At 45.5% G+C, this 27419-nt stretch overlaps 1 protein-coding gene across 3 annotated transcripts; it reads right to left on the reverse strand.

Annotated features, from left to right (window-relative positions):
- Positions 1-438: 438 nt before the first annotated feature.
- LOC147011575 (sialic acid-binding Ig-like lectin 15) lies at positions 439-27419 on the reverse strand. 3 transcript variants are annotated; one of them, XM_085857051.1, is made up of 6 exons: positions 27202-27410; positions 26877-26923; positions 10408-10827; positions 6642-7043; positions 2877-2917; positions 439-2231 (listed from the first exon to the last, which is right to left on the reverse strand). In XM_085857051.1, the coding sequence occupies exons 3-6, from the start codon at positions 10772-10774 to the stop codon at positions 2109-2111; spliced, it is 933 nt and encodes a 310-aa protein (XP_085713177.1). In that variant the 5' UTR covers positions 10775-10827; positions 26877-26923; positions 27202-27410; the 3' UTR covers positions 439-2108. The 3 variants fall into 3 exon arrangements, with proteins under 3 accessions (XP_085713177.1, XP_085713176.1, XP_085713178.1); XM_085857050.1 differs by lacking the exon at positions 26877-26923; XM_085857052.1 differs by lacking the exons at positions 6642-7043; positions 26877-26923 and having other exon boundaries at positions 27202-27419.

Here is a 27419-nt window from a genome sequence, read left to right on the forward strand (position 1 = left end):
ACGTGAAACCAAACAATTATGATCTAGCAATGATGTGGGAAATATATTTCAAATTTCAACTTGATCGGACACATGGTCCGGCAGCCAGAATTATTTAATCTTTTGAATCTGAGTTCTTTTTTTTATTTTAAGTTTTATTTTTGAATAAGGCTCACTTGGTTGTGCCTGGATGGATTTGAGGGTCGAGGAGTAGCAGCTGAAATGCAAATCCTATCCAGGTTCTTCCTGATGATTTAATCTTTGCTTTTTGCTTGTTCAGGTTCCTTTTGATGACTCCAATGCAGGACTGTACCTATTTGTTCTTCCATCTGATTTGAATTGAATTTATTTTAATCCACTTCTGAATTCAATTGCATCATAAAAAATAAAATAAAAAACATCATGGGTCAGGGTCCGTTGTCCGATCAAAGCAGGGTTGCATCAAAGCGAGACGTCTTGGTACCTGGTCATCACTGCCAGCAGTTATAAAGCGGCCGTTTTAATTGTGTCTCTTATTAATTAGAGCACACATCAGTACACAAGATTACGCAAACACCACACGAAACAAGTCCTGGCGAGGGTCTGCAATCTCTGATTGCTCTTTTTCTTGTTGATATCATTTCATGCACATTATATTTGGAATGTTATACATGCACGAACCAAAGTACTTCAACACATGATTTCTGAATGACAGTTGAACCACAATTCACCACATTGTACGACGAAAACATCATGGGTCAGACAGCCATAATTATCTCACAAACGTGAGATGTATCTCACTGACGTTACTCCAAACACAGCCAGCCATAATTATCTCACCACTCCTCCCCCCCCCCCTTTCACCACCAAAAAAAAAAACCCCAACAGAAACAAGAAAGAAAAAAAAAACATTTAAATAAATGCAAAAAAAAAAAAACGGGTGGGGATGGAATCCTCCAAAAAACAACCAAACAAGGTAAGGTTGACACCACAATACGACACCACAATATGACATCACAATCCTTTTGCGGGTTGCCATAATGACATCCTTTGACATTTTTCCATCTGAATCCCACAAAAAAATTATTCTTCGTTGGTATGGCAGCAATATTGGTTGAGGATACGACTGTGCTGCTGATGCAGTGCCCTCTGTAGGTTGGAGCAAGAATTTGGAATTTGGTCAGGATGCTGCTGATTGCTCACCTACTCTTACAAAAACATCTTCATACTATTTTTACTATGACCACACAGTCACTTATGACAAAAATATCCAAAGATGTCATAATGGCAATCCGTTAAAAGGATTGTGGTGTGGTATTGTGGTGTCATCCTGACCTCCCTTCTTTTTTTATATTTTTTGAAGATTCCATGAAAACATGTTTTTCATTACCTTCACCACCAAACGTGTTTTTCACCCTTGTCCGTTTGTCTGTGAATATGATATCTCAAAACGTTGTGGACGTATTCAGCCGAAACTTGGTGGAGATGATGGTTGTGTGACATGGACGAAATGATTTGATTGTGGTGAATATCTAAATCAAGATCCGCAAATGTTTAAACTGAATCTTCATCATTGAATGATGGGGCCAAAAACGATATACAGTCCAGTATAGCATGATATTTCAAAAAGTTGAGGACGAGTTATGACAAAATCAGGTGATTGAGTTGAGTGTATGACAAGAACAAGCCAATTCGATTTTGGTTGAGGTCTGGATCCGGATCCAGTTGAGGTCTGGGATACAAAACATAAACTGTTCAGCCTGGCAGAGGTATATGTGCTCACCTGAGTGCCATTGTCATTTGTTATTGTTTTTCTTCTGACTTGTTTAAATATGATTATAATTTTTTTATTTCATCCAGAGTCTGTTATAATTTTTTTACATTATATACTGAAAGGAAATAGTCATTTTTCAATTTTGGCCAATCTTCGTAACCCTTTTTTTATAAATCAAAAAATCCAGATCACTCTGGTCCTAATGATTATGTAAGATACAAATTGGTAGTGGCTGTTATTATAGTTGAAGTGGAACTGCCAGGACGGATAGCTGGTGACACTTAAAAGATCTGCGGATTGTACCAGTGTGAGCAGGGACAGAGTAAGTAAATGTAAATAGTGTGAGAGACACGTGGAGTGAGGGAGCGTTCTCGGTTCAAATATTCTCGTACAGCTGGTCTTCAGAGATGGAGAAAGTATTTGGCACTGCTGTGTAGGTGTTGTCATCGCTATGATCCTCTTTTGACACTGCCATGTAGGTGTTCTCATCACGCTGATCCTGTTTTGCAGACACAAATGTTTAAAAAAAAAACGTGATTATGTTACCATTGTTATGTGTAACCATCAATAAATGTTGTTTGTGTACATCAGTTATACATGGTATGTGAGTTCTCACCAACACCTTGGTCAAACTACATAGTTCTGACCAAGTACTCTCCATTTGAATATCAGGCCTGGCCAGCTGGCTCATGAGCTTTTTTCTAGTTTCCAATGATTATGGAAGAATGGTGTGGACATAACTTCCCAGAACACATTGGGTGCCAGCGACACCATCTGGAGGCTGTGGATTTTCTCTCCGCAGTATAAGGGGCATTTTTAATGGTGAAATCGCACACCCGACTTTCCTTGTGGCTAATGAAGATATGTGAGATATCTATTGCACAAACTGAATGAGTCATGGTGATTATTCATTCGGAAAAGTTTCTCCTTCCCTCTCCAGGTTCTCTTAGTTTGCCTCATATTTCCCCCCTGCTTTTCCTCTTATGACCGTTATCCCCTCATACTCACATATACATTACCTATTTACCTTTCTCCCATTCTTTTCTCAATATACTTATAAAATTATAACAACACCAGAAATAGGTTTGATGAATGAAACAATGACAGGACAAATTAATTAATTCAAACATTAACTGGGACTTACCGGCTCTTGGAAATTGCTCGTCCTTCTATGGCCTTGTTTAACTGCAACAAAAACAAGGTGATTCTTACAAATAACATAAATTACAGCAAATACAACTGAAACAACAGCAGCAACCAACCCGTTTGTCAAGCTTGGTAGCATCGAGTGCAGGGTGAAGCATCACCTCGACCATGACACCATCCAATGTCTCCGAAAGTGCAATTGACTGTAAACTAAGATACCACACCCTATAAGGTGCTTGGAATGTAGTGAAGTTAAAAAAAATAGATCACATGATATTGCCATCACTCGACAACCAAATGTGTATCCTTTGGTTCATGTAAACAAGAAATGATATACAGTTTACAAATTCAAATGCAAACCCTTCTCATGCTGAACACCTTGTGTCATCCTATTGATGAAGCAGAATGTGAAAATATAAATGTGTTGCAGGTACATCTATTGCAGGTACATTTGCATCTATTGCAGGTGTTGCAGGTACATTTGCCATCCTGTTGCCAAATTTCTCTTTTATTTATTTACCTCTGCCACCGAAGGTGGGAGGAGGTTATGTTTTCACCCCCTCTCTGTCTGTTTGTCTGTTTGTTTGTGTGCAGAATATCTCAAAAAGTTGTGTATGGATTCGGATGAAATTTGGTGGGCAGGTTGGGTGTGTGACAGGGATGAACTGATTAGATTTTGGTGAACATCCGGATCCAGATCGTGATCTGATAATGTTTTATAAGTGATTCTTCACTTTTGAGAGATAGGGCTAAACTGATATATAGCATGATATCTCAAAAAGTTGCTGATGGATTCAATTGAAACTTGGTGGACAGGTTGGGTGTGTGATAAGGATAAATTGTTTCGGTTTTAGTGAAGATCTGAATCCCGATCTGGATACGAAAATTATTTAATTTTTAAAGTGATTCTTCACCTTTGAGAGATAGGGTCAAAAACGATATCTCGCATGATATTCCAAAAATGTATTGTGCCCAATATATTCTCGTGGATCAGGTATTGCGTGGTGGAGGTATGTACTCTACTGAGTGCCCTTCTAGTTTAAAGAAGTAGTGCTGAATGACTGAGCTCACTAACATGGTGATATGAGCTGAATAAGTAGTTACTGCAATTGACATTGAAAAGTTACTCTTCCTCCAAGGCATCCAAAACCAGCAGCCTACTGGGTATCCTCCCTCTTTCCTTGGCACTTCTGAATTGTTATATCTACTTACAAGGCCTTCATCCACAGCTCAATGGAATACTGCTCTGCCTTCTGCGTTGGCACCCCTGCCTCACACCTTGCTCAGATTGATGCCATGGAAACGAAGGCCTTCAAAATCATTGGAATCTCTCACTATGAAGCTGAGTCTCTGGGCCTATTCCTCACATCACCGACAGGTCAGTGGTCTCTTTCTTCTACCACCTCCATTCTGGATGTGCATCCTCTGTCTATCCATTCTCTCTCACCTCCACATTTCCAGATGGTGCACGTGTTCTGCCAGTAACCCCTTCTGGTGAAACTCCCAAAATCCAGACTCACTGCTCATCTCCTCTAATTTCTTCCTCTTTTTCTTACTTGTGGAATAAACTTCCTCAGTCTGTTCAATGTCATTCTTCCCTCTGGATCTTCAAGACAGCCACAGGTCATCCCCATCCACAGCCATGACCTTATATATGTCCATTCACTACCCCCAAGCCCTCCACTTTCCCAATTGCAATTTCATAGCCATTGTGAGTAGCTGACAGGAGAAGACTAAGAAAGTCCTTGCCCAACATCTCAAGTAAGCTGGGGAAGAACAAAACTGAACCAATGCCCATAACATTTGGACACATGAAAGAATAGTGGGAAATGCTCTCTAAAATCAATTCATTTCAATTTGGCCTCCATACTGTCATCCCTTCAATTAGTTCTACATTTCCAGGTCTATCTTCACTTTCAGCTCTACATTTACAACAACACCTCCATCTCCAACCACTGCACCAGTTGTGAGCTTTTCTCAACCTTCATCATCATAGGTTTTGATTGCACGTAAGGAATGTTTTTCACTTCACGTGGAGTATGTTTACGGTTATGAAACAGTAATTCGACTTCGAAGCCAACATGGCTGGAAGCCTATTGTTTTTGTTCGGCTATTTTTCAGTCCCCTACCGGTTTCACTGGAAGGGACTATAGGTTTGCTCACCATCTCTCCGTCCGTCTGTCCCACCTGTAGTTTTTCAAACCATTTTCCCATACCCATTAACATATTCAAATGAAATTTGGCACGTGGCTTTTTCATGATAAGTTACAGTCGAAGTTCGAGTTTCAAGGCGTTTCGTCAATTTTTTCACAGAGTTCAGCCCTTTTTAAACTTGGAGAATATTGTATATTATACATGGGTCAGTTTGCAGCTGCTCTGACTCCATCCCACTGATTTACAACCATTGGCTGGACAGCTGGCCTGACTCCACTCCAATAATATCATGCGCCGCCATTGCATGAAGCAGCACAGGTCAGCAGGCCTCAGGCTTTAGGCCTGGGTGTTAGTCCGTGTCCCAGTACAATTGGAATGATCCCAGGTATGGTATATCACCGCAATGTATTATATAATCACATAAGCTATACGCATGTTTATGCTTCATGTATGTGCATCACGTTATTTATAATATGACATGGGCACAGCCTAGAAATGAACGAAACATGGTGGATTGGAAAGGTGGTTCTTCTTCATTTTGGTTACGGAATCAAGCAAACTAATTTTTTTATCTCCAGTTTATTATCATTGCTGTCTTCATTGGTTTCTCGTCTACAAAATATATCGGAAAATAAAAATTGCTTTTCCTTTTGTTTTGCCGAATAGACCCAAACACGGTGGTTAAAAAGGATTTCTACTTCTTCATTGGAACCAGTAAGGAACATGTGTTGTCAAGCAATTCTCACTCTTGTTATTGATATTTTAAGCTTGCAAAATGTTATGTCCGTGTGAAATTGTTATTATTCTGCGATATTATTAACACAAATTTCTCAGAGAACACTACAGCGATGTAATTAAAACTCCATCGGCTTGTTACAAGTCATGAGGTCCAGTGGATATCCTTCAACTAAATTAGTTTATCTAAAGACTTCGTAGCCATCTTGGATTTACAATTTTTTCATACTAAAAGTTCAAAGATCATCAAATTCAGAGCAGCTGAACCTTTAAACCAGAACCCATGAAGTTTCTGATGTAGAAGTATCTCTTGAATGTAAAATGACCAGCAAGAGCCAATCAAAATTGAATTGAACATACATGAATAATCTCACTAATTCTAATTATGTCTCCTTAACATGTCTATTTACATTGGTGGGAGTGCATTGTTTACCATTGTAAGTGCTTTTTCACTATTCATAATAACAGAATGATAAATGTGTGGTAAAGATAATGACTGGTGCGTAAATGTCAATTCGACCACAATTAAGGTCATCATTGATCTATGCAAATTAGAATGTGATTTGATTGAAGAAAATTGGGTCAGTAATGGAACCCACATGAGACACGTTCAAAGCAAGTGAGTTACATCTGGGACATCCTGGATGGCACTCAGGACTTCCAATGAGTGCCCATAATAATATTCTGGTCCTTTTCTCTTCTCAAAATAAAACAAGAGTAAAAAAAAAAACGTTTCGAGTTTAACATTTTGTTGACATCGACATTAAGAGAATGCTGTTTGGAGGAATGAAGGTTATACAGCGGGTATGGAGGAAGGGAGTGCAGAGAAAAAAGTGGGAGAGGGGTGAGATAGAAATTGTCGATGAGGTTTCACCTCCTTGATGTTTCCAACTCTTTGTGCAGAAAAATAATCCAACACCAAAAAGAAGGACAACCACCCATAAAGAAGTTGACCATATAACGACCATCCAGGAAACCTCTTGTACTGGTGTCTCGCAGAAATCGATGTGTACTTCAGCCGTCCCATGCTTGTTCTGTGCCAGGCACCAGTATCTCCCTTCTAGCTCTTTCTTTGTGATGTTTAAAGTACTCATGATGATTTGCACTTTGTTTGGATCATCTTGATCAAGTAAGACATGACTTTCATTCAGAATGAGTCCCTGTGGATTCCACCAAGTGATGTTTGGTCCTGGCTTGGCCTCGGCTTCACACAATAGTCTCCATGATGTTCTTGAGTTCACGAACCTTCTGCCAATGCGCAGGATCTGAGGACGCACTGTTGGATACATATCATGCTTACTGTGACATCACCAACTTCAGCAAAACAAACACAAACTTTTAAGTTATGGGCTATAATACCATGAAAACGACAGAAATATTAGTTAAACTTTTACAACATATCATGATACATCCACATTCACCACTGAGCAGTTTCCTCTGGGTTTGAATCTTGGCCCAGCTATAAACTGTCATCCCAGTGTTTCACAGGCAGTGTGAGTCATCAGTGTGTGTGCTGTACCTCCAGATGAACATCAAATGTGTCGTGCCATCTGCCTGAATTACTCGCTAGAGATTAAAGATCCCACGGTGTCCTTCACAAAGAGGCGTCGAGCTAACGACAACACCCAAAAACAAATTACGAATTCCTGTTCTTACCGACAGGAGGGGCACTGCATCAGTGGCACAGTTGCGTCCGCAGCAAATTATGTTACCTGCAATCATTTTCAGCAAATTAAAGAAGAAGAAATAGGAGAAGAAGAAGAAGAAAAGAAGATAACGATTCATTGAAATCTAGAACAGATATCCGGAAACAATCATCTGATTCACTTTTTTAACTGTTGAGGATGCTCTCGGCTTGTCTGGTTGTTTGTAGATTTAGATGTAATGCAGTAAACCACCTCAAATTGAACAGAGCAGCTGTGCCAAAAGAGTTATGTTTTGCAAGTTCAAAAATCCAAAACTCTAAAAGTTCCCGTTCGTAAATCTAAAACGTTCGTAAATCTAGAATTCTAAAAAAGTAAATGTAAAAGTTTTAAATCAAAATCTCAAGATCAATTATGATTGGAAAATTTATCAAATTCAAGGAAATGTTTTTACGAATGAAACTTGTGAGTAAATGCAACTTATATTGTGAGTAAATGCAATGTAAATGTGAGTAAAAAAAAACTTATTCAGCATTTACATGAGCTAACCACCCTGTCGCAACCTGATTCAGGTGTTCAGGGACAGAGGTGATGAGAAAAGTTGTTGGTTCGGCTAAACGTCCCATTATAACCAGAACTGGCTCAAATGCTTTCCTTCATTTGAACAAGGTGTTTGTGCAGATTAACAAGCAATGCTCACTCACTGTGCAATGGAACACTCTTTCGCAATGAAAGATTAATTCAAATATCAGTCTTAGCTTATGGCGTTTTCAACACATGATCTCGGCTCATGGAAGAGTGAGGTGACAGAGACCAAACAGGCAACACACTGACAGTGGGGCAATCAGATAAAATATCCGCAACAAGGGTGAGAATTGCTTTGCACTACATGTCCCTTATGGATATGATATTTTCCAAATACAAAAAGGACATAACTTGGTTAAAAATTGACGAAACATCCTGAAATTCGAACTTGTTCTGTAACATATAATAATATAGCCATGTACCAAGTTTCAGTTGAATATATTAAAGGGTATGGAAAAAAAAGTCTGATAAACCACAGGTGTGACAGATGGAGAGACGGAGAGCATACCTATAGACCCTCCCTCCAGTGAAAGTGGTAGGGGACCAACAAGCAAGGGAATAAATTTACAGGAGAATGAAAAAGAAAGGAGAGGCAGGGGAAAATTGCAAACAAAGGTATAAGGTGTGTGTCAAGGGAGGCTTAAGGAGAACAGAAAAGATCAGGTGGGTAAGAGAATGGAGGGTGATTTGAAGTGATGGTCCACTGCCCACTTCAAGACCTGGATGTAAGTGTGATTGAACAGATTAAGGAAGGTGGTTCCACAAGTTGGGGGAAAGGTGGATCAATTAAAATGGAGATGAGTGCTGAGAGATGAGATTTTGGATGAAATGATGTGTAGAACCTGGAGAGACTGATGAAAGAGAGACAGATTAAAGAGCATGACAAAGATCAAGAGTGAAGCAATGTGGTGGAAAAAGGGAGGGAGGCCACAAAACGTTTTGCTATGAATAAGCAGCAGGTTCTAAACTCTTCCTTCTTTCTCTGAGATACCATTGATGTTGATTGCTGTGTATTCCACAGCATCTATTACAGACAGATGTCTGTGGTGTCACGAGATGTGATGATTCCTTTGATCAATTGATCAATTGAGAGTCTTCCAAACGTGAATCAAGTCCACAAACCAGATACAGCAAAACACACAAATCAACTGGAGTCCTACTCTGTCCTTCTCGCCTTCCCATTTATACATCTTGAGAAACCCCTCCATGGTTCTTCCTTATACAGGCCACGAGTGTTTTCTCAGTGCTTAGAAACCTCAAAGTCAGGGGAAAATTGTACCACCTCAACGACTATTCTACATAGGTCAAAGGCTAACCCCAATGTTATAATCTGTTCCCTTTTACTCAAAAGTTCTCGAATACCTAATTCACCTCCACAAACATTGCACAATCATGGCTGAGATAGAACACAGATCAGAAAGACCACTACGACCATGACTACTACTACGACCACACTATGCCAATTACTGCCACCTTCTTGCTGGGTCAGCCACAGAAAGTTTTTTGCCCAAATCGTTTATCTAACTGCCTGATCATGCCTGACATTCGCCTGAAAGCGACGGGAATTTGGAATTTAGCCAGCATATCGCCAATAACTCACCTACTCTTCACAAAGGAAATTATGAGATCTTTCATGTCCACCAACTAATGCTAACCAGATGAGACACCCAGCTAACATCCCTGGAAACACATAAGGTGAGGTGAAAGTAAGAGGTGACTAAAGGGTTGGTGTCAGGAAGGGTATCCGGCCATAAAAAAAACATTGCCTCATAAAGGGAATCATGACAGAAGATTGACATGGGACCCACAATGCTAACTCCCGCTCTAGCAGGGAAAAATGGCCTTAAAAAGTGTGTGTGTGTGTGTGTGTGTGTGTGTGTGTGTGTGTGTGTGTGTGTGTGTGTGTGTGTGTGTGTGTGTGTGTGTGTGTGTGTGTGTGTGTGTGTGTGTGTGTGTGTGTGTGTGTGTGTGTGTGCGCGCGCGCGTGCACTCCCTGCCTGCAAAACACCAGGACAACACTTTATAGTTGTGTCAGGATTCAAACCCAGGCTGGACAAATGAAAGTCGAGTGGAAACTCCTCTCAGCTACACTGTTGATGAAGATTTACAACATAGATGAAGTCTGTCCCTGGTGCCTAGCAAACAACAGACACAGACTTCAACTCCTGTATGTTGTAAAACTTTCCACATTTATAAAAAATCACAATTCAATATTTAAATGTAATATCAAGATTGCGGCATTTAGGGTTTGCTTTCAAAATTAATACGTTATGCTTTTAAGAACAAACCTGTCAATTTTGTTGTTTTCATTCCATCAAGATCATTTATTAAAATGAAAACATTGTACATTGCAATAAAAAACAAGAACACACAATGATGGGAATTGCAAATTAATATTCTCCATTTACTCACTTTCGACATGAAGAGTCGGCTCCTTTCCATCTCTTATTTGAAATCCACCTTTGTCACCATTGGCTTTTCTCCACTCAAACCGACAGATGAACGTCCCCTCATCCTCCATCTTCAGATCTCTGATCCTCACCGACCCATCTCCCTCACTTGGGTTTCCCACGCTTTGAACCCTTCCTTTGAAACTCTCATGCGTATAATTCGAGGAACTGTTATAAAGAATATTTTCAGTTGACCGTTTGGTTTTGTACAACAACAAATGTACATCTTTGATGGTGTTTCGTTCACTGTGATTAAACAGACAGGGAAGAATCACATCCTCGCCCCACAAACCGATTAACTCCCGTTGGGCACAAAGTTCAATTTTCATAACATCATGATTTAACTCTTTTGTGCAGTTATTTGTGTCCAGGTTTTGTGAATCTGTTGGGGGGGGGGGGGGAAGAAAATAACACAAGATATCTATGATCACAAAACAATCACCAAGTGTAAACCTCCCCACGATCCAATGAAGGCCATGTTTTGTTCGGACCGCCATATGACCTTGAGCTTCAACATTTAGAGATAGAGTTTAAATAAAGATAATGTTTTCTCTTCTACAATCTATCCATAAAACTTAACATCATGAAAAACAAAGGAAATGTTTTCAAGTTATGATTAAAAAGGTATTTTTTGTTAATTAGATCACAATCTGAAAAAAAGTAGTTCAACATCAACAATCAAATATTAGATGCACAACTTCAGTTCAGGTCCACTATTATGTTTTTTGGAAATCCAAGCAGTCTTAGAATTGATTGGCAAAATTGAGCACCGACAAAAAACACGGTTTTTTTTTCAGACCGCCATTTGACCTTTACCTTTACTCCGGAGGGGCGTGATATAAATTAAGCGTAAATGCGTCTTGCTCAAGGCTATCTCGAGAGGACATTTTCGTTTTGGTCAGAAAAACCTGAGTCAAGTTTTAGTGAAAAATGATAACATGTCTAATAAATTATGTCAAAACCTTAAAAATGAGGTCAGGGTCAAAAATTTTGTTAACCCAGCATTCTTTTTATTCTCATTATTGATGCAGAATTTCATTCCAAACATCCAAGCCGGCTCTGAGCTCGGCCATTTGCAGAAAAAAGGAAGAAAAACCTAAATGTTGGTTTAATACTCCAATGGGTCTAAAAAACTCTGAGGTATCATAAAAAATTAGGGACACTAATTGTATAAACAAACCCATAAGCTATAAGCCTCCCCATAAAGGCTCCTATCTTATAGGGTTCTTACCTATAATATCAGTTGCAATCATAAGCACCAAGTTTATAAAATATTGTTGCGAATTCGCGCCCGCCGGCGTGCGATCGGCCACGTGACTCGAATCGCGGCACGTCGCCAACCTGACGGACAATTCTGTCGTGACCCTCTCGGACGAACGCCGGGAGCTAGTCACGGGTGGGCCTTTCGGCCTCACCACGATCGTGCCAATCGGCCCCCCGCGTGGGATAGGGTTGGTCGCAAAACTCGACCTACCTAAGTACCCACGCGGATGGTAGACCGGGCGATCGCACCTCGCCGCAGGTCGACTCCGGACACGGGCCGCTTAAGCGATCCGTTCCGTGCTATCGGGATAACCGAGCGGTGTTATCGTCAGCCTCGACGGTTCCGATTAATTATCGGGCGTATTAAGCCCACTACTAACCCTTTACGTGAAGCAAGATGGAGATTCAATTAAAGAAAAGACGAAGCGAAATGGGAAAACAGTTCAACATAATGCACATTTATTTCGCGGCACACGGAGAGCACACATATACAGCCAAACAGAATGCACATATATCAAATGCTACAAAAGAAACAATGACACAGAGATACTACCGACGACGCGAGCACACGGCAACACTCAAACAGTTTTACTTCACAGACGGCGCCGACACACATTTACTCAAAAGCAAAGGAAAAGAAAGCCACCCTCAAAGACAAGGGGGCAGACGGGGCCTGTGGGCCAATATTTGCACGGGACCTGAAGGAGCGGTCAGGTCCGCGAGACCGGGTGGGTCCTACCCGCGTCTTCGTGATGAGCCGCAAATGTGGCAGCACGGCGGTGCCCCGACTTCGTGCTCCTTCGCGGGTTTCGTTGGCACCGCTTGGAGTGGGTGGGAACGGGGCCCCCTTTAAGCACTATCTCAGCGCGGGGGGAAAGGGGGAATTGTTGATGCTCTGGGGAAGGATTATAGCTGGCTTGCTTGGGTCCCATGACGAGGGATTCCACCGCGACCTCGTCACCGACCGCCGTCTTCCTTGCTTCGAACTCTCTTCGCTTTTCTGCCACTGCTCTGCTTTTCTGCTCAGTGTTTTATAGGCCGGCAGGAGAACCCATATGCAAATTTCCGGATCAGGACGAGCTCGGGGGCGGAGCCTCGCTCGCCCATTGGACGGAGAAAAAGGGGCGTGAATCTCCCCTGATCCTGGAATTTGCATATCTCGATTCCACACAGACGCACCTGGAGGCGGGGCCAAGCCGCCCCGCACTTGCTGATTGGATGGATCAAAAGTGGACGTGTAGCATTCCTGATCCGAATTCTCCTCGGAAAGGCTGCATTTTGCACTCGCGGCTCAGCGCGTATCTTGTACGAGCCCAGGACAGCCCGACGCTCGGTGCTCACAGGTGGTGTGGGAATGGCCACAGAAGGAGTGAGGTGAAGGTGGTGGAGGGTTTATGGCGGTGGTTTATGGCCATGGTGCCGTTTGGAATGGCGGTGATGCGATGTTTGCGGGAGCGAGTTGTGAAGGTAAAGATCGTGGCTGTTGGCGTTGTTGTTGTTGTGAAGCGGTGTTGTAGTTGGTGGTTGTTGTGTGATGGCGGTTGAGACGTGGTTGGTTCAAAATAAAGATAGAACAGAAAAACGGCTATCTCAAAGCGTCGCAGCCCGGATGGATCACATAAATTCCCTCTATACAACGGGTTTTGGCTAACTACACATGTACTTACAGAGATATCTCACCTACGGGACCTGAATGGTGGTTTGCGAATTTCCACAACCGTAACAATATGTACAAAGTGAATAAAAAATTAAGACATAGTTAGGAAAAAAAAAGGGTTCCAAACCAGAAGGAAGTTTTGTTTTTTAGTGTTTCATTGAATGAAATGTATTCAAAACAATCAGAATTTGAAAAAAAAAACAGTGAAAAACACAGAACATAAACTATCGGGGATTTTGACTGAAGACAAAGGCTTGAAGGTTTGATCTTCGACAAAATCTTGAAAGTGAACGATCTATTTATTACATTTATGAGGGTTGGGCTGAAATCAGTAAATACAATTTGACGTGTGTGTGAAAGGAAGAAAGGAATGTTGGGAAGTATGGGAGTAATGGGGAGAAAAGAAAGTTATTTTCAAACAAGGAAAGTCAATGTCACAATAAAAAGTTCTATAAAATTCTCAATCGAATCGATGTTAAAATATTGTTGTGGTTGACGAAATTCACAAACCACCATTCAGGTCCCTTAGGTGAGATATCTCGGTAAGTATATGTGTAGTTAGGCCCAAACCCGTTGTCTAGAGGGAATAAATGTCATTCATGCGGGCTGCGACTCTTCAGGATAGCCGTTTTTCTTTTACTATCTTTATTTTGGAACAGCCGCCATTATTACCACCACCAACCACGTCTCAACAGCCATCAACAACAACCACCAACCACAACGCCGCTTCACAACAACAACCACCAACCACAACACCGCTTCACAACAACAACCACCAACCACAACGCCGCTTCACAACAACAACCACCAACCACAACGCCGCTTCACCACAACCGCCACGACCTTTACCGTCACAACTCGCCACCATCGCATCCACACCATCTCGCGCCACTCGTGGGCACCGATGCTGGACTCGTGCAGGGCGCGCACCGAGCAGCGTATTCGGAGACATCACGAACTTTCCGCAGAAAACGGATCAAAAACGACTCACGCCCACTTTTGTTCCGTCCAATCGGAGAGCGTGGGCGATTTGGCCCCGCCTCCAGGGCATTGGAGGGCGGTCGCTATATGCAAATACATGGATCAAAAAACATTCACGCCCACTTTTCCTCGGGCCAATGGGGAGCCAGTTCGAGAGGTGAAGGGTCGGAGGCAGAGGGTCAAGGGTGAAAGAGCGAAGCCACGGGGCTTATATAAACGGCTGCGTTCGTCAGTAAAAGCAGTGTGCGGAGTTCAAGAGAGTCGTCGGTGGAGCTGGAAAGAAGTGGGAGAAGTCAAGAGTGAAGAGTTGGGACGAGCCAAGAGAGGAGACGGAGAGGGCGAGTAGACGGAGCTGTGGAGAGGTGACGGCGGCGAAGGCGGACGAGGGGGTGCTCGCGTCGGTGCCGGGAGCTGCACAGGGAGAGGCCAGTAACGCGACCGAGGTCGAGGAGGAGACGCTCGCCGCGGGACCCGAGACAGGGTGATATCCTCCTTCCCCCGAGCATCAGCAACCCCCTCCTGTTTCCCCCCGCGCTGAGATAGTGCGACAAAGGGGGCCCCCTTCCCACCCCCTACCAGACACTGTCCGCGAGGCCCACGGAGTTGAGGCGCCACCGCCGCTCTGCGTCTCATCATCAGACGGGTAGGCCCGACACGGTCTCGGCCCCAGGCCCGCCTACCCCCCTCATCCTTGAGGGTGGTTCTCTTTTCTTTTGCTTTGGGAATATGTGTTGTCGGCGCCGTCTGTGAAGTAAAATTGTATAAGTGTTGCCGTGTGCCCGGTAGTCGGTTAGATCTGCATTGTTGCATTTGCTTTTTGTGTAATATTGCATTGTCTTCTTCTTTTACATGTGCTTTTGGTGGAATTGTATATGTGTGCTTTCCGTTCATCGCAAAATAAATGTGCTTATTGTTGAACTGTTTTCCCGCTTCGCTTCGTCTTTTCCTCTATTGAATCTCCATCTTGCTTCACGTAAAGGGTTGGTCGTGGGCTAAAACGCCCGATAATTAATCGAACCGTCGAGGCCGACGAATAACACCGCTCGGTTATCCCGATAGCACGGAACGGGTCGCTTAAAGTGGCCCGTGTCCGAAGTCGACCTGCGGCGAGGTGCGATCGCCCGGTCTACCCTCCGTGTGGGTACTTAGGTAGGTCGAATTTGGCGAGCAACCCTATCCCACGCGGGGGCCGATTGGCACGATCGCGGTGAGACCGAAAGGTCCACCCGTGACTAGTTCCCGGCGTTAGTCCGAGAGGGTCACGACTGGATTGTCCGTCCGGTGGGCGACGTGCCGCGATTCGAGTTACGTGGCCGTCCGCACGCCGGCGGGCGCGAATCCGCAACACTGGTGTGAGGTCGTGCGATATAAACTCATCGCCCTCCTCGCGGCACTGGTATCGGAGAACGGAAAACGGGCTCTCCTGTCTCCGGCTAAATTCACGGGAATCGGTCCAGGGGTGAGAGAAGCGACCCCCGATTCCCTCCAAATTACGAGCGAGCTAAATTAACCCTTTAAGAGAAGCAAGATGGCGTCTCAAGGCGAGCGGGAGCCGGGGGTATTAGGTATGTGTCGTCATGTAGGATCCATGGCCCAGGTCGGTTCTTTTTATAATTATAACCCCACCACTAACTGTGGTCAGTGGGAGCGGCTTGAGCACGAACTTTGCCGGCAAACGGAGTCGCACAATGGCAGCACGGAGCGGGCTGATATTAATGGCACAGCACGAGGCGTGAGCTCCCAGTCACCGGTTCAAGGCACGTGGTCACGGCATGTGCCATGGCAGGCGTGGCAGGATGACTATGCGAGCATTGGCAGGCTTCAGGCACAATTGGGGGATGTCTTGGAAAAGGTGAAGCGTTATGAAGAATATATCGAGGAGGTGCAACGTGGAGTGGACGAGTCACAACGGCACGCAGACGCGCTTCAGAAAAATTACGTGTACGGGGGGACACAGCGATTGGACGATTTACTGGAACGAATTCGGTGGCAAAAACATGACTTGGCCAATAGAGTCGACAAATTACGTGGGAAAAAGAATTTGGTAGTGTTTTATACCCGTCAGTTGGAATATGCGAAGAGCAAACTGAACAAAAGAATAGAGGAACAGCAGATTGGTATCTCCCAGGAAAGGAAACAATGGGAGGAAGAATGGAAAACCGAGCTCGAAAAGAAACAAAAGGAGCACGACTTGGAAGTAAAACAATTAATGGAAAAATTACTGGAGCAAGCAAGGCGGTTCAAAGAACTGGAGGAGAGAGTGAGGGAAATACAGTTGGAAGAGAAAAAATGTGAACACGATGGGGAGTTGGAACAATTGAAGGAAGAGATAAGAACAGGCAATCAGGAAAGAGAAAGCCTAGAATGGAAGATAAAAAGAGGAGAGAGACAGCTCGAGGAAAGGGCGGAGGAATTGCTGGAAAAGTCAGAACAGTTCGAAGAACTGCAGGGAGAATTGAGGGAGGAAGGAGAAAGGAAAACAAAGCTCGAAAAGGAAAAACGCGAACAAGATGGGGAATTGGAACTACTGAAGCGAGAGGTAAGGGCAAGCCAGTTTAAAAGAGAAATCCTGGAAGGGGAGATTAGAATGGGAAAGGAATGGCAGAAAAAACTAAATGAATACAGTAAAAAAAGGGACGAATTTAGGAGGGAAGCGGTGGAAAGAAGAGATGAAATGAGTGAAGAAGCACGCAAATTGAGAAAGGAATTGGAAACAAAAACTTCTGAGATACTGAAACACGAAAACAAAGAAAGAGGATTACAAGACGAACTGAGGATGTTAAAAGAGGAAAGGAAGAGAACAGAGAATGAAACGTTAAGGAACCACACTGAGCAGATTGAACAATGAGAAGCCAAAGCAAAGTCGGAGTGTGCAGAGATGAGAAAGGAATTGGAAAAGAAAGTTTCTGAGTTACAGAAACACCAGAACAAAGAGAGGGAACTACAAAACGAACTGAGAGTGTTAGAAGAGGAAAGGAAGAGAACGGAAAATGAAACGTTAAGGAACCACACTGTACAGATCGAACAGCTGGAAGCGAAGGCCAGATTAAAGAATGAGGAACAAGAAAGAGTACTGAAAGAACAAGGAATGAGACAGGAGAAGGAAATCAGCCAACTGAAGGAAACCACGAGATTGCAGAATGAGATGCAAAAAAGAGTAATGAAGGAAGAACAAATCAGACAGGAGAAGGAAGTCAGCCAACTGAAAGAAATAACGAGATTGCAGAATGAGGAACAAGGGAGACAGTGGAATAGGAAATACAAAGAACAAGGAATGAGACAGGAGAAAGAAATCCGTCAATTGAAGGAAACGATGAGATTGCAGAACGAGGAACAAGAGAGACAGTGGAATAAAAAACTGAAAGAGTATGAATTTGAAACTGAACGACAAAAGGAAAAAATAGGTTGGAATACGAGGAGAAGTTGAAGGAGCAAGGAATGAAGCAGGAAGGAGAAATCAGGAGATTGAAGGACACAAGGAGATTGGAGAGGGAAGAACGAGAGGAACAATGGAATAGAAAACAAAAAGAACATGAATCTGAGGTTGACCAATTGAAAGAAAAGCTGAGGCTGGAGTACGAGGAGATAGACAAAGAACAGCGAATGAAACACAAAATGGAGATGAACCAAATGAAGAAAACCATGAAACTGGATAAGGGAAGACAGGAGAGGAAACGAGGAAGAGTAATTAGACAGCAGCAAATGAAACACAAAAAGGAGATTAACCAAATGAAGAAAACCATGAAACTGGAGAAGGAAGGACAGGAGAGGAAACGAGGAAGAGTAGTGAGAGAACAGCGAATGAAACACAGGAAAGAAATGAGCCAATTGAAAGAAACAATGAGATTGGAAAACAAAGAGCAGGAGGAACAGTGGGAGAGAAAACAACAACAATATGAGTGTGAAATTGAACAACTAAAACGGAGAGCGAGACTGGAGTCAACGGAGATTGAGGAGCTCCGGAGGGAGAACGAACAGCTAATGGGGCTCAGAGAGAAAGAACGACTCAGATGGGAAGGAAAAAGGAACCAGGAAGAGACAGAAATAAGGAACAAGGAGAGAAAATGTATAGAGACACGGGAGACAAGAGACGAGGTGAAAGGAATTGCGAGGGAGAGAAAAGAACAATTAATACGGAAAGCAAGGATGAGGTACGCGGAGATCGTGAAAGAGCAAGGAGTGAAAAACAGGGAAGGACGGGAGCGACTTGAGGAGAAAGCAAGGTTGACCTACATAAAGATAAGGGAAAGACGCCAGAAAGAATTGGAGACTAATAGACAGGAGGGGACAACAGAAACTTATAAATGTATAGAGACACGGGAGACAAAAAAAATAGAGGAGAGACTGCATGATAATGACAAGGCTAGAGACGCACACACACACACACGGAGGTAGTGGAGGACAATGGGGGTGAGCTGGTGGACTGGGTGGAGGCCCGGTGCGAGCAGCGGGATAGCCTCCTCCAGGAACGAGGGGAGGGAGTATGCCCCCTTGAGGCGAGTCACGACCAGGTGAGTTCGGTCGTGCTTTGCGAGGTTGAGGGGAAGAGTGCTGTGGACAGGTGCACGGAGAGCTTGGGGGGTATAGAGGCCCCGGAGACCCTTGTGGGGACACGAATCCCCAGTGTAGTTGTCCCTGTGTGTGTGGTGCAAGGCGTGAGTACGTCCCCGTGTGTGGAAGCGACCCCGTGTGTGAGTGGTGTGGTGGCGATGGTGCCAGAGTACGTGCTTCCCAGCACGCCGTGTGTGGATGAGGCACCGTGTGTGGAAGAGGCCGTGTGTGTGGATGAAACGGCCAGTGTGGATGAGGCACCGCGGGTGAGTGCCCCCGCGTGTGTGAGTGAGGCACGGTGTGTGGATGAGGCACCGCGGGTGAGATCCCCCGCGTGTGTGAGTGGTGTGGTTTGTGTGAGGGAAATGGCACGAGTGCGTGGAAGGCCACGAGTGAGTGGAGCCACGTGTGCGAGGGAGATGGCATGCGTGAGTGAACGGCCGAGTGCAAGGGAGACCGTGTGTGTGAGAGAGCGGTATGTAAGGGAGATGTCGGTGGGCATGTGTGAACATGCAGCCGCGTCTCCCGGGGTGAGTTTAATGGTGAGGTGTGTTTGCGTCGTAACACGTAGGTGTGCGTGTGTTGAATGGCGACGACGACGGCGACAGAAGAAAGAAAGCCGAGTAGCGGCTGCAGTTGTTTCGGGAACCGTGCCGGGTTCACCCAGCAGTGAGCACGAGGTCCGTGCTGTGCAACGCACGAGGCCCCCACGTGCTCGCTTGCGAGAGTGAAGTCCCGGTCCGGAAACGCACGCGGTGGATTTGCCGATCCCGCGGACGGACAAAGTTTAGGCAGGATTATGGATTTGGACCGGACGGGTTCTCCACGCGATCGTGTGTGTTATGCTCCAACGGGCAAAGGACATGTGTTCGCGTGGGGAACCCCTCGAGACGTGGGGCTTGTGTTTTTTTTTTTTATGCGCACGGTGACGTCATGGCTGCACGCGGGGTTGGAATCCGGCAGGAGGGGTATGTATCCCTGCCGGATGGTACCGTCCAAGGAGGAACGAGGAACACGTGCAGCTGCATGACGTCACGGGCAGGTGCAAAGTGCGCGAGCTGGGAGTTGCCGCGCTGGTGATGCGCATGTAAAAAAAAAAATAAAAAAAAGGAAACAAGCCTCACTTTCGGGTGCACAGGATTCCTGGGCAAGGGGTGGAAGACCCCCTTGAACTGGGCACAGGATGGAAACTAGTTAGGGGGAAGGGTTAGCTGAGTTAGACCGACTTCATGGGGCAGGGGTAAGTCCTCATGGAGTCCGTGGAATGGATTAGTTAGAGGGATTGTAGCCAGATTTAGGTGGGGAAATGATTTTTTATTGATTTGGAGACAGTGACAGACAATGAATGTGTAGAGGGGACGTAGTTTAGCTACGTAGTGTTAAAAGGAACGTGCTACTAGTTTAAGGGACGACGTGGGAGCACGAGTTAGTTAGGGGAGGTAGTTAGAAGGATGGCAGAGTTCAGTGGTGTGTGTGTTGAAGAGTTGTTGGTGAGTGAATTGGAAGAATGTGCTTGGTGAGTGAGTGAGGCCAGCGGGTCTGTGTGTATGGAGCGAATGGGGAATGCATGGTGCGATGAGTGATTGGGGGGAGGAGTGACTCCCGCCCAAGGGACCCCGGGGTCAGTATAGAGTGAGTTAGCTGGGTTAGTCAAATTAACAAAAATGGAGGTTGTTTTGTTGTTGGTGGGTGTGTAGGCTCGAAACCCATTTGGAGGGGTGCAGGAGCCCTGTTGACGGGCTGGGAGCGTGGCTGCGAAAAGTGAGTATCGCTGAGTGGGTACCCCGGGCACCAGGCTAGTCGGCCGTGGTAGGCCAAGGGCCCATGGGGGGCCGGGATAGCGTAGTGGGCACGGGTGCGCCTGCTTGGTGCGGGGGCCCGGGGCGCCATTAGCCGCGTGGGCAGTGTTGTGGGCACGGGTGACCCTCGGAAAGGGGCCTGAGAAGCCAGCCTGCCACGTGTGTGTTTAAGGGGAGGTGCCATGGGGGGCACTCCCCGGTGTTAGGGAGCTGGTAGGCTCGGAGGCAGTGTAGTGCCCGGGGGTGCCATAGCGGGAGAATCGGCAGAGGGTCGTGCCTGCCAAAGGGAGCCACGTGTCCCATCCATGAGACCGTGTGAGGGCACGGAGAGAAAATTGGGGGGCAAGGCCCAAAATTGTGAGGACACCAACACAGGCGACGGGAATCTGGGTTGTTAGAACCACTAGTTTAAGCGAGAGGAGCTTGTTGAAAGCCCCGGGGTAGTTTAGCAGTTAAATGGTGAGGGTAGATAGGAAGTGTACCCCTCCGCACCATCCATCCCCTTGCTCTCGTTGTGGGCCGCTGGACCCACTTTGGTTATAGATTGCCGAACTCTGGGGAGGCCATTCTGAGGCTTGAGTTGGGCCTTGACACAGGACGTTAGCTCTCCCTTATTCCCCTCCGGGAAGGGAACGTAGGGGTTGGGAGTAGGCTAGGTGACAGAATAGGTTAGCCGAACAAGGACAGTAAAGGGGGTTAGGGGACGATTTATAGTGGGGAAGTAAAAGAAAAAAATAATAATAATAAAAAAATAAGTTGGGGCTAAATTGGGGTTTGACAAATTAAGGGAGTGGGTATGTACAGTGACAGGCAAAGGCGATAGGTGGGAGGGAGACAGGTAGGTAGGTCCGAGCCCGCCTTCCAAGTGGCCAGCACCACCGCACTCCCTCCACCAACCTCCACTGAACGGCAAAGGCTGGCCAACTTCATCGGCTGGCCGTGTTTTGCTTCAAGGCGGAGGCCGGCCAACTTCATCGGCAGCTGTTGTTTTGCTGCAAGGCCTGTGCCATCGGCTGGCCGTGTTTTGCTTCAAGGCCTGTGCTGGCCACTTCATCTGCTGGCTGTTTTTCTTCAAGGCCTGTGCCGGCCAGTTCGTCTGCCGGCTGTGTTTGCCTGCAGCGGCCTTCTTCTGCGGGCTGTGTTTGCCTGATGCCTTTGCCATGCCATGCCCACTGCCCCTGTTCACCAGCCCCCGTTCAATGTTTGCTTTGCCCCCCCCCCCTGTTCATTGTCATGTGCGCCAGGATCAAGGCAACAGTTTGCAAGCTGCAAGAACTGCCCTGTTGGCAGCTACAACACGGGCCTGCAGTGGCGGCCCGTGCACCGTGTTTGCGTCCATCCATTCATCCATCCATTCGTTGTGTTCATTGCGTGTGCCACTTGAGCTGGCACGGAGACTGCATTTGTGCAGCCCATGCACCGTTGTGGTTCACTGCGTTCAGTTCAAACCATTCATGCATCCATCCGTTGTGTTCATTGCGTGTGCCACTTGAGCTGGCACGGAGACTACGTTTGTGCATCCCATGCACCGTTGTGGTTCACTGCGTTCAGTTCAAAAGGGAAGGCCTTGGACTGCGTGTGAGCAGCCAGCCACGTTCCCTGTCACCTGCATTGTTTTGAGCCAGAGACTGCATGCGAGCAGCCTGGCTCCCTGCTAACTGCTTTCTTTTTGCAGAGTTCAGTGATCCTGGGCCATGGTTTAGTGTAAAATTTGTAAGTTAAGGTTAAGATGTACTGTAAATATGAGTGCGCCCCCGGCATGTCTGTCTTAGCGCCGGCAATTTTATTTAAGTCGTCCGTGTGAGTGAGTTTGTTTATGTAGTAACTCAGCCCTCAGGTTATTTATTTTGGGGACACGAATACCATGAATGTCGCACTCAGGGATCCGTAGGTAAAATGTACTAGGGGAAAACTACACATGATGGCACACGAAAATTTGACGACTCGGGACGAGTCTGTAAAAAGGGGAGGGGGTAGTGTTGTGGTTGACGAAATTCACAAACCACCATTCAGGTCCCTTAGGTGAGATATCTCGGTAAGTATATGTGTAGTTCGGCCCAAACCCGTTGTCTAGAGGGAATAAATGTCATTCATGCGGGCTGCGACTCTTCAGGATAGCCGTTTTTCTTTTACTGTCTTTATTTTGGACCAGCCGCCATTATTACCACCACCAACCACGTCTCAACAGCCATCAACAACAACCACCAACCACAACGCCGCTTCACAACAACAACCACCAACCACAACACCGCTTCACAACAACAACCACCAACCACAACGCCGCTTCACAACAACAACCACCAACCACAACGCCGCTTCACCACAACCGCCACGACCTTTACCATCACAACTCGCCACCATCGCATCCACACCATCTCGCGCCACTCGTGGGCACCGATGCTGGACTCGTGCAGGGCGCGCACCGAGCAGCGTATTCGGAGACATCACGGACTTTCCGCAGAAAACGGATCAAAAACGACTCACGCCCACTTTTGTTCCGTCCAATTGGAGAGCGTGGGCGATTTGGCCCCGCCTCGAGGGCGTTGGAGGGCGGTCGCTATATGCAAATACATGGATCAAAAAGCATTCACGCCCACTTTTCCTCGGGCCAATGGGGAGCCAGTTAGAGAGGTGAAGGGTCGGAGGCAGAGGGTCAAGGGTGAAAGAGCGAAGCCACGGGGCTTATATAAACGGCTGCGTTCGTCAGTAAAAGCAGTGTGCGGAGTTCCAGAGAGTCGTCGGTGGAGCTGGAAAGAAGTGGGAGAAGTCAAGAGTGAAGAGTTGGGACGAGCCAAGAGAGGAGACGGAGAGGGCGAGTAGACGGAGCTGTGGAGAGGTGACGGCGGCGAAGGCGGACGAGGGGGTGCTCGCGTCGGTGCCGGGAGCTGCACAGGGAGAGGCCAGTAACGCGACCGAGGTCGAGGAGGAGACGCTCGCCGCGGGACCCGAGACAGGGTGATATCCTCCTTCCCCCGAGCATCAGCAACCCCCTCCTGTTTCCCCCCGCGCTGAGATAGTGCGACAAAGGGGGCCCCCTTCCCACCCCCTACCAGACACTGTCCGCGAGGCCCGCGGAGTTGAGGCGCCACCGCCGCTCTGCGTCTCATCATCAGACGGGTAGGCCCGACACGGTCTCGGCCCCAGGCCCGCCTACCCCCCTCATCCTTGAGAGTGGTTCTCTTTTCTTTTGCTTTGGGAATATGTGTTGTCGGCGCCGTCTGTGAAGTAATATTGTATAAGTGTTGCCGTGTGCCCGGTAGTCGGTTAGATCTGCATTGTTGCATTTGCTTTTTGTGTAATATTGCATTGTCTTCTTCTTTTACATGTGCTTTTGGTGGAATTGTATATGTGTGCTTTCCGTTCATCGCGAAATAAATGTGCTTATTGTTGAACTGTTTTCCCGCTTCGCTTCGTCTTTTCCTCTATTGAATCTCCATCTTGCTTCACGTAAAGGGTTGGTCGTGGGCTAAAACGCCCGATAATTAATCGAACCGTCGAGGCCGACGAATAACACCGCTCGGTTATCCCGATAGCACGGAACGGGTCGCTTAAAGTGGCCCATGTCCGAAGTCGACCTGCGGCGAGGTGCGATCGCCCGGTCTACCCTCCGTGTGGGTACTTAGGTAGGTCGAATTTGGCGAGCAACCCTATCCCACGCGGGGGCCGATTGGCACGATCGCGGTGAGACCGAAAGGTCCACCCGTGACTAGTTCCCGGCGTTAGTCCGAGAGGGTCACGACTGGATTGTCCGTCCGGTGTGCGACGTGCCGCGATTCGAGTTACGTGGCCGTCCGCACGCCGGCGGGCGCGAATCTGCAACAATATGAAATACGGCCATGATCAGTGAGCTGAGTGAGTACCGTGATATGATGCACACGTCATGTCGAACAGACAAGTCCTCACATAAATCCATTATATAAATGCGACAACTCTTTTTCATACGCGCACATGTATTTATCACTTTGCTTATTTTTGACCGGGCACCAAACTTTCCATCTTCTATCTTCTTCTTCAAAACAAGATTAAGTGATCCTGCGGCACACCACCTTGTCTCATCAGCATCCGTTTTACACGTCTGTACAATATATCTATACATTACTAAAACTCTTATCTTGTATATATGTATGTATGTATGTATGTATGAGTGGTGTATGAGAGTGGTGGGCTTGCGATCCTAGGATCCTGAATTCAAATCCCACTTGGCTGTTGAATTAATACCAGGTGGGGTTGCCTCGGCCTGTCATCCTTCCGAGGTTGGCAAAATGAGTGCCAGCATGCTGGTATACTGTGTTGGAGTGGCGACCTGTCCAGGATTGTGTCCAATAGCCAAGGAGACTGCTTACACAGCACCAACCCTCTGCACAGAGTATGATCCCAATGGATGGATGGATGTATGTTCCCGAAATACAGCCAAAACGGTACACGATAGCGTAAAAATTTTCAGCCCAGCTTACTCACCATTCTCCTGCGGTGTGTAGTATCAAGTTTTGGTAAAATCGGGCAACGAAAAAAATTATTAAAAAATCAATTCCCGATTGAGTCAAGTACTCTTCGGGAGAATTTGATCAATGCAGACAACCCCAGCGGTATAGTTCGCTGGAGCTATCTTTTTTCATTGAAATAATTTTTTTTATCAACCGCCATCTCAACGGGAACACAACGGGTTCACGGGTCATCTAGTTTACTATAATTACCTGAATGCTGACCTTTGGCAAATATCCTGATGACAAACAACCAAATGAATTACTTTTGACCATACGTTGTTCAATCATTAGGTATCCTTTTGGTAAATTTATTTTGACGAGTCATTTGTTGTGGAATTACAAAATTTCTAAGCTTTGTCCATTAATTAAGATGACACCATTTCAGTGACGTCATCATCAGCTGCCAATGTGACCAGCATAAACTGTAAATGGATGAGGTGTGTGTGTGTGTGTGTGTGTGTGTGTGTGTGTGTGTGTGTGTGTGTGTGTGTGTGTGTGTGTGTGTGTGTGTGTGTGTGTGTGTGTGTGTGTGTGAAGCATGTTTTTTGTTGAGCTCTACTAGACCTTCCTGATGTGGACAGTGATACACTGAAATGATTGTCAAGATCTCCTGAGTTGATTAGGCTAAACAACTACAAAGAACCCAGAATAATTCCCATGTTTAGGTGTATAGAGCAGCTTAACAGGTCTTTCCACAACTTGGCATTCTAATTACAAAATAAACATCAAAAATAACGATAACATTGTAACAAAGCATATATTAATGAATACTAATAATATTAACAATAATAATAATAATTGTATCATTAGGAAAGAATAATAACGAGCATATAATCCCCACCCTCGCCCAAACACATCTGAGCTAGTGAAAAGGGAAGTTAATGCTCAAGCAGTTCAGCAGGCAGGTATGCTCGATGATAGCAGGTATGCTTTATCACATGGCTGAAGACCAATGAAAATTTTGTCCAATGGACCAATGGTCTCACTTGTGACAATAAATAAGGCCCGACCCAAGGACAAACACGACAAAGAGTTGGCCTTCACCTGGAAAAAAAAACCATGTTTTCTCATAGACAATTGCAAGTCACTTTATCACATGGAACAGGAATTTTATAGTCCAGTTACTGTTGGCGATTAACAATATTTACCAAAAAAATCATTTTCTCAGAAGCGTGACTGGAGCATGCCAACAATTTAAACAATGTCATCTTCAAATTCCATACACCAATCAGAAATCAGCAACTTCATATTCTAAAGGCGACATCCATATCATCATTGATCTTATCACAATATGAACTGAAAGGGCACTTGGTCGAGTGCATACCTCCACCACGTAATGCCTGATCCATGAGAACATATCGGGCTCAAAACATTTTTGAAATATCATGCTATACAGAACTATATCGATTTTTGCCCTATCTCTCAATGCTAAAGAATCACTTATAAAATTAAATAATTCTCGTATCGAGATCCGATTCAGATCTTCACCAAAATTGAATCAATTCTTCCTTGTTACACACCCAACATGTCCACCAAGTTTGTCGGAATTTGTCCACAACTTTTTGAGATATTGTGCTATATATCGTTTTTGGCCCCATCTCTCAATGGTGAAGAATCACTTTAAAAATTCGAGTAGCCGGATCCGGATACACATCTTCCCAAAACCTAATCAGTTCCTCCTTGTCACACACCAAACCTGTTCACAAAATTTCATCCGGATCCGTCCACAACTTGCAAAATATCCTGCACACAAACACACAAACAAACAAACAAACAAACAGACAAACAGACAGAAAGGGGTGAAAACATAACCTCCTTCACCTTCGGTGGTGGATGTAATATACTTTAACTTCCATCCAGACTATGAAGAACAACTGGGTAGGTAATACAGTATATCAACATCAAAACCTGTTGTGTAGCAATGTACAACAAAATCACATTCACTCTGCACGAATTGCCATTTCACTGGATCCCTTCACTAGTATAACATATATTAGAAAGAAAAGTAACAAATGGCTTACCAATGAGCACAGACCCAGAGATCATGAGCAGAGCTGGATAAATGAGAAAGATCATTGTCGGGAGGGAAAATCAGATCCTTGAGTTGGTGCTGATATGAGATTTGGTACCTGAGGTCAGAGACTATGAACCAGCACCGAGTTCCAGATCCTGATATCAAACACTCCCGGTAACACCAAGAGTACTTGTGGATAATTCACTTCCCATCCAATCAGAACGC

This window comes from Eptatretus burgeri, chromosome 15, assembly GCF_056783735.1.
Source record: "Eptatretus burgeri isolate ZD-2024b chromosome 15, Ebu_testis_v1, whole genome shotgun sequence".
NCBI lineage: Eukaryota > Metazoa > Chordata > Myxini > Myxiniformes > Myxinidae > Eptatretus > Eptatretus burgeri.

What these genes read in the sequence shown, in the direction of transcription:
- LOC147011575 (XM_085857050.1), bottom strand. Translation starts at nt 27,256, where the DNA reads ATGATCTTTCTCATTTATCCAGCTCTGCTCATGATCTCTGGGTCTGTG. An exon ending in GAGTTGGAAACATCAAGGAG is followed by an intron (nt 2,918 to 6,641) that starts GTGAAACCTCAT and finishes TTTTTGTTGCAG; the next exon opens with TTAAACAAGGCCATAGAAGG. An exon ending in CGAGCAATTTCCAAGAGCCG is followed by an intron (nt 2,232 to 2,876) that starts GTAAGTCCCAGT and finishes TCTGCAAAACAG; the next exon opens with GATCAGCGTGATGAGAACAC.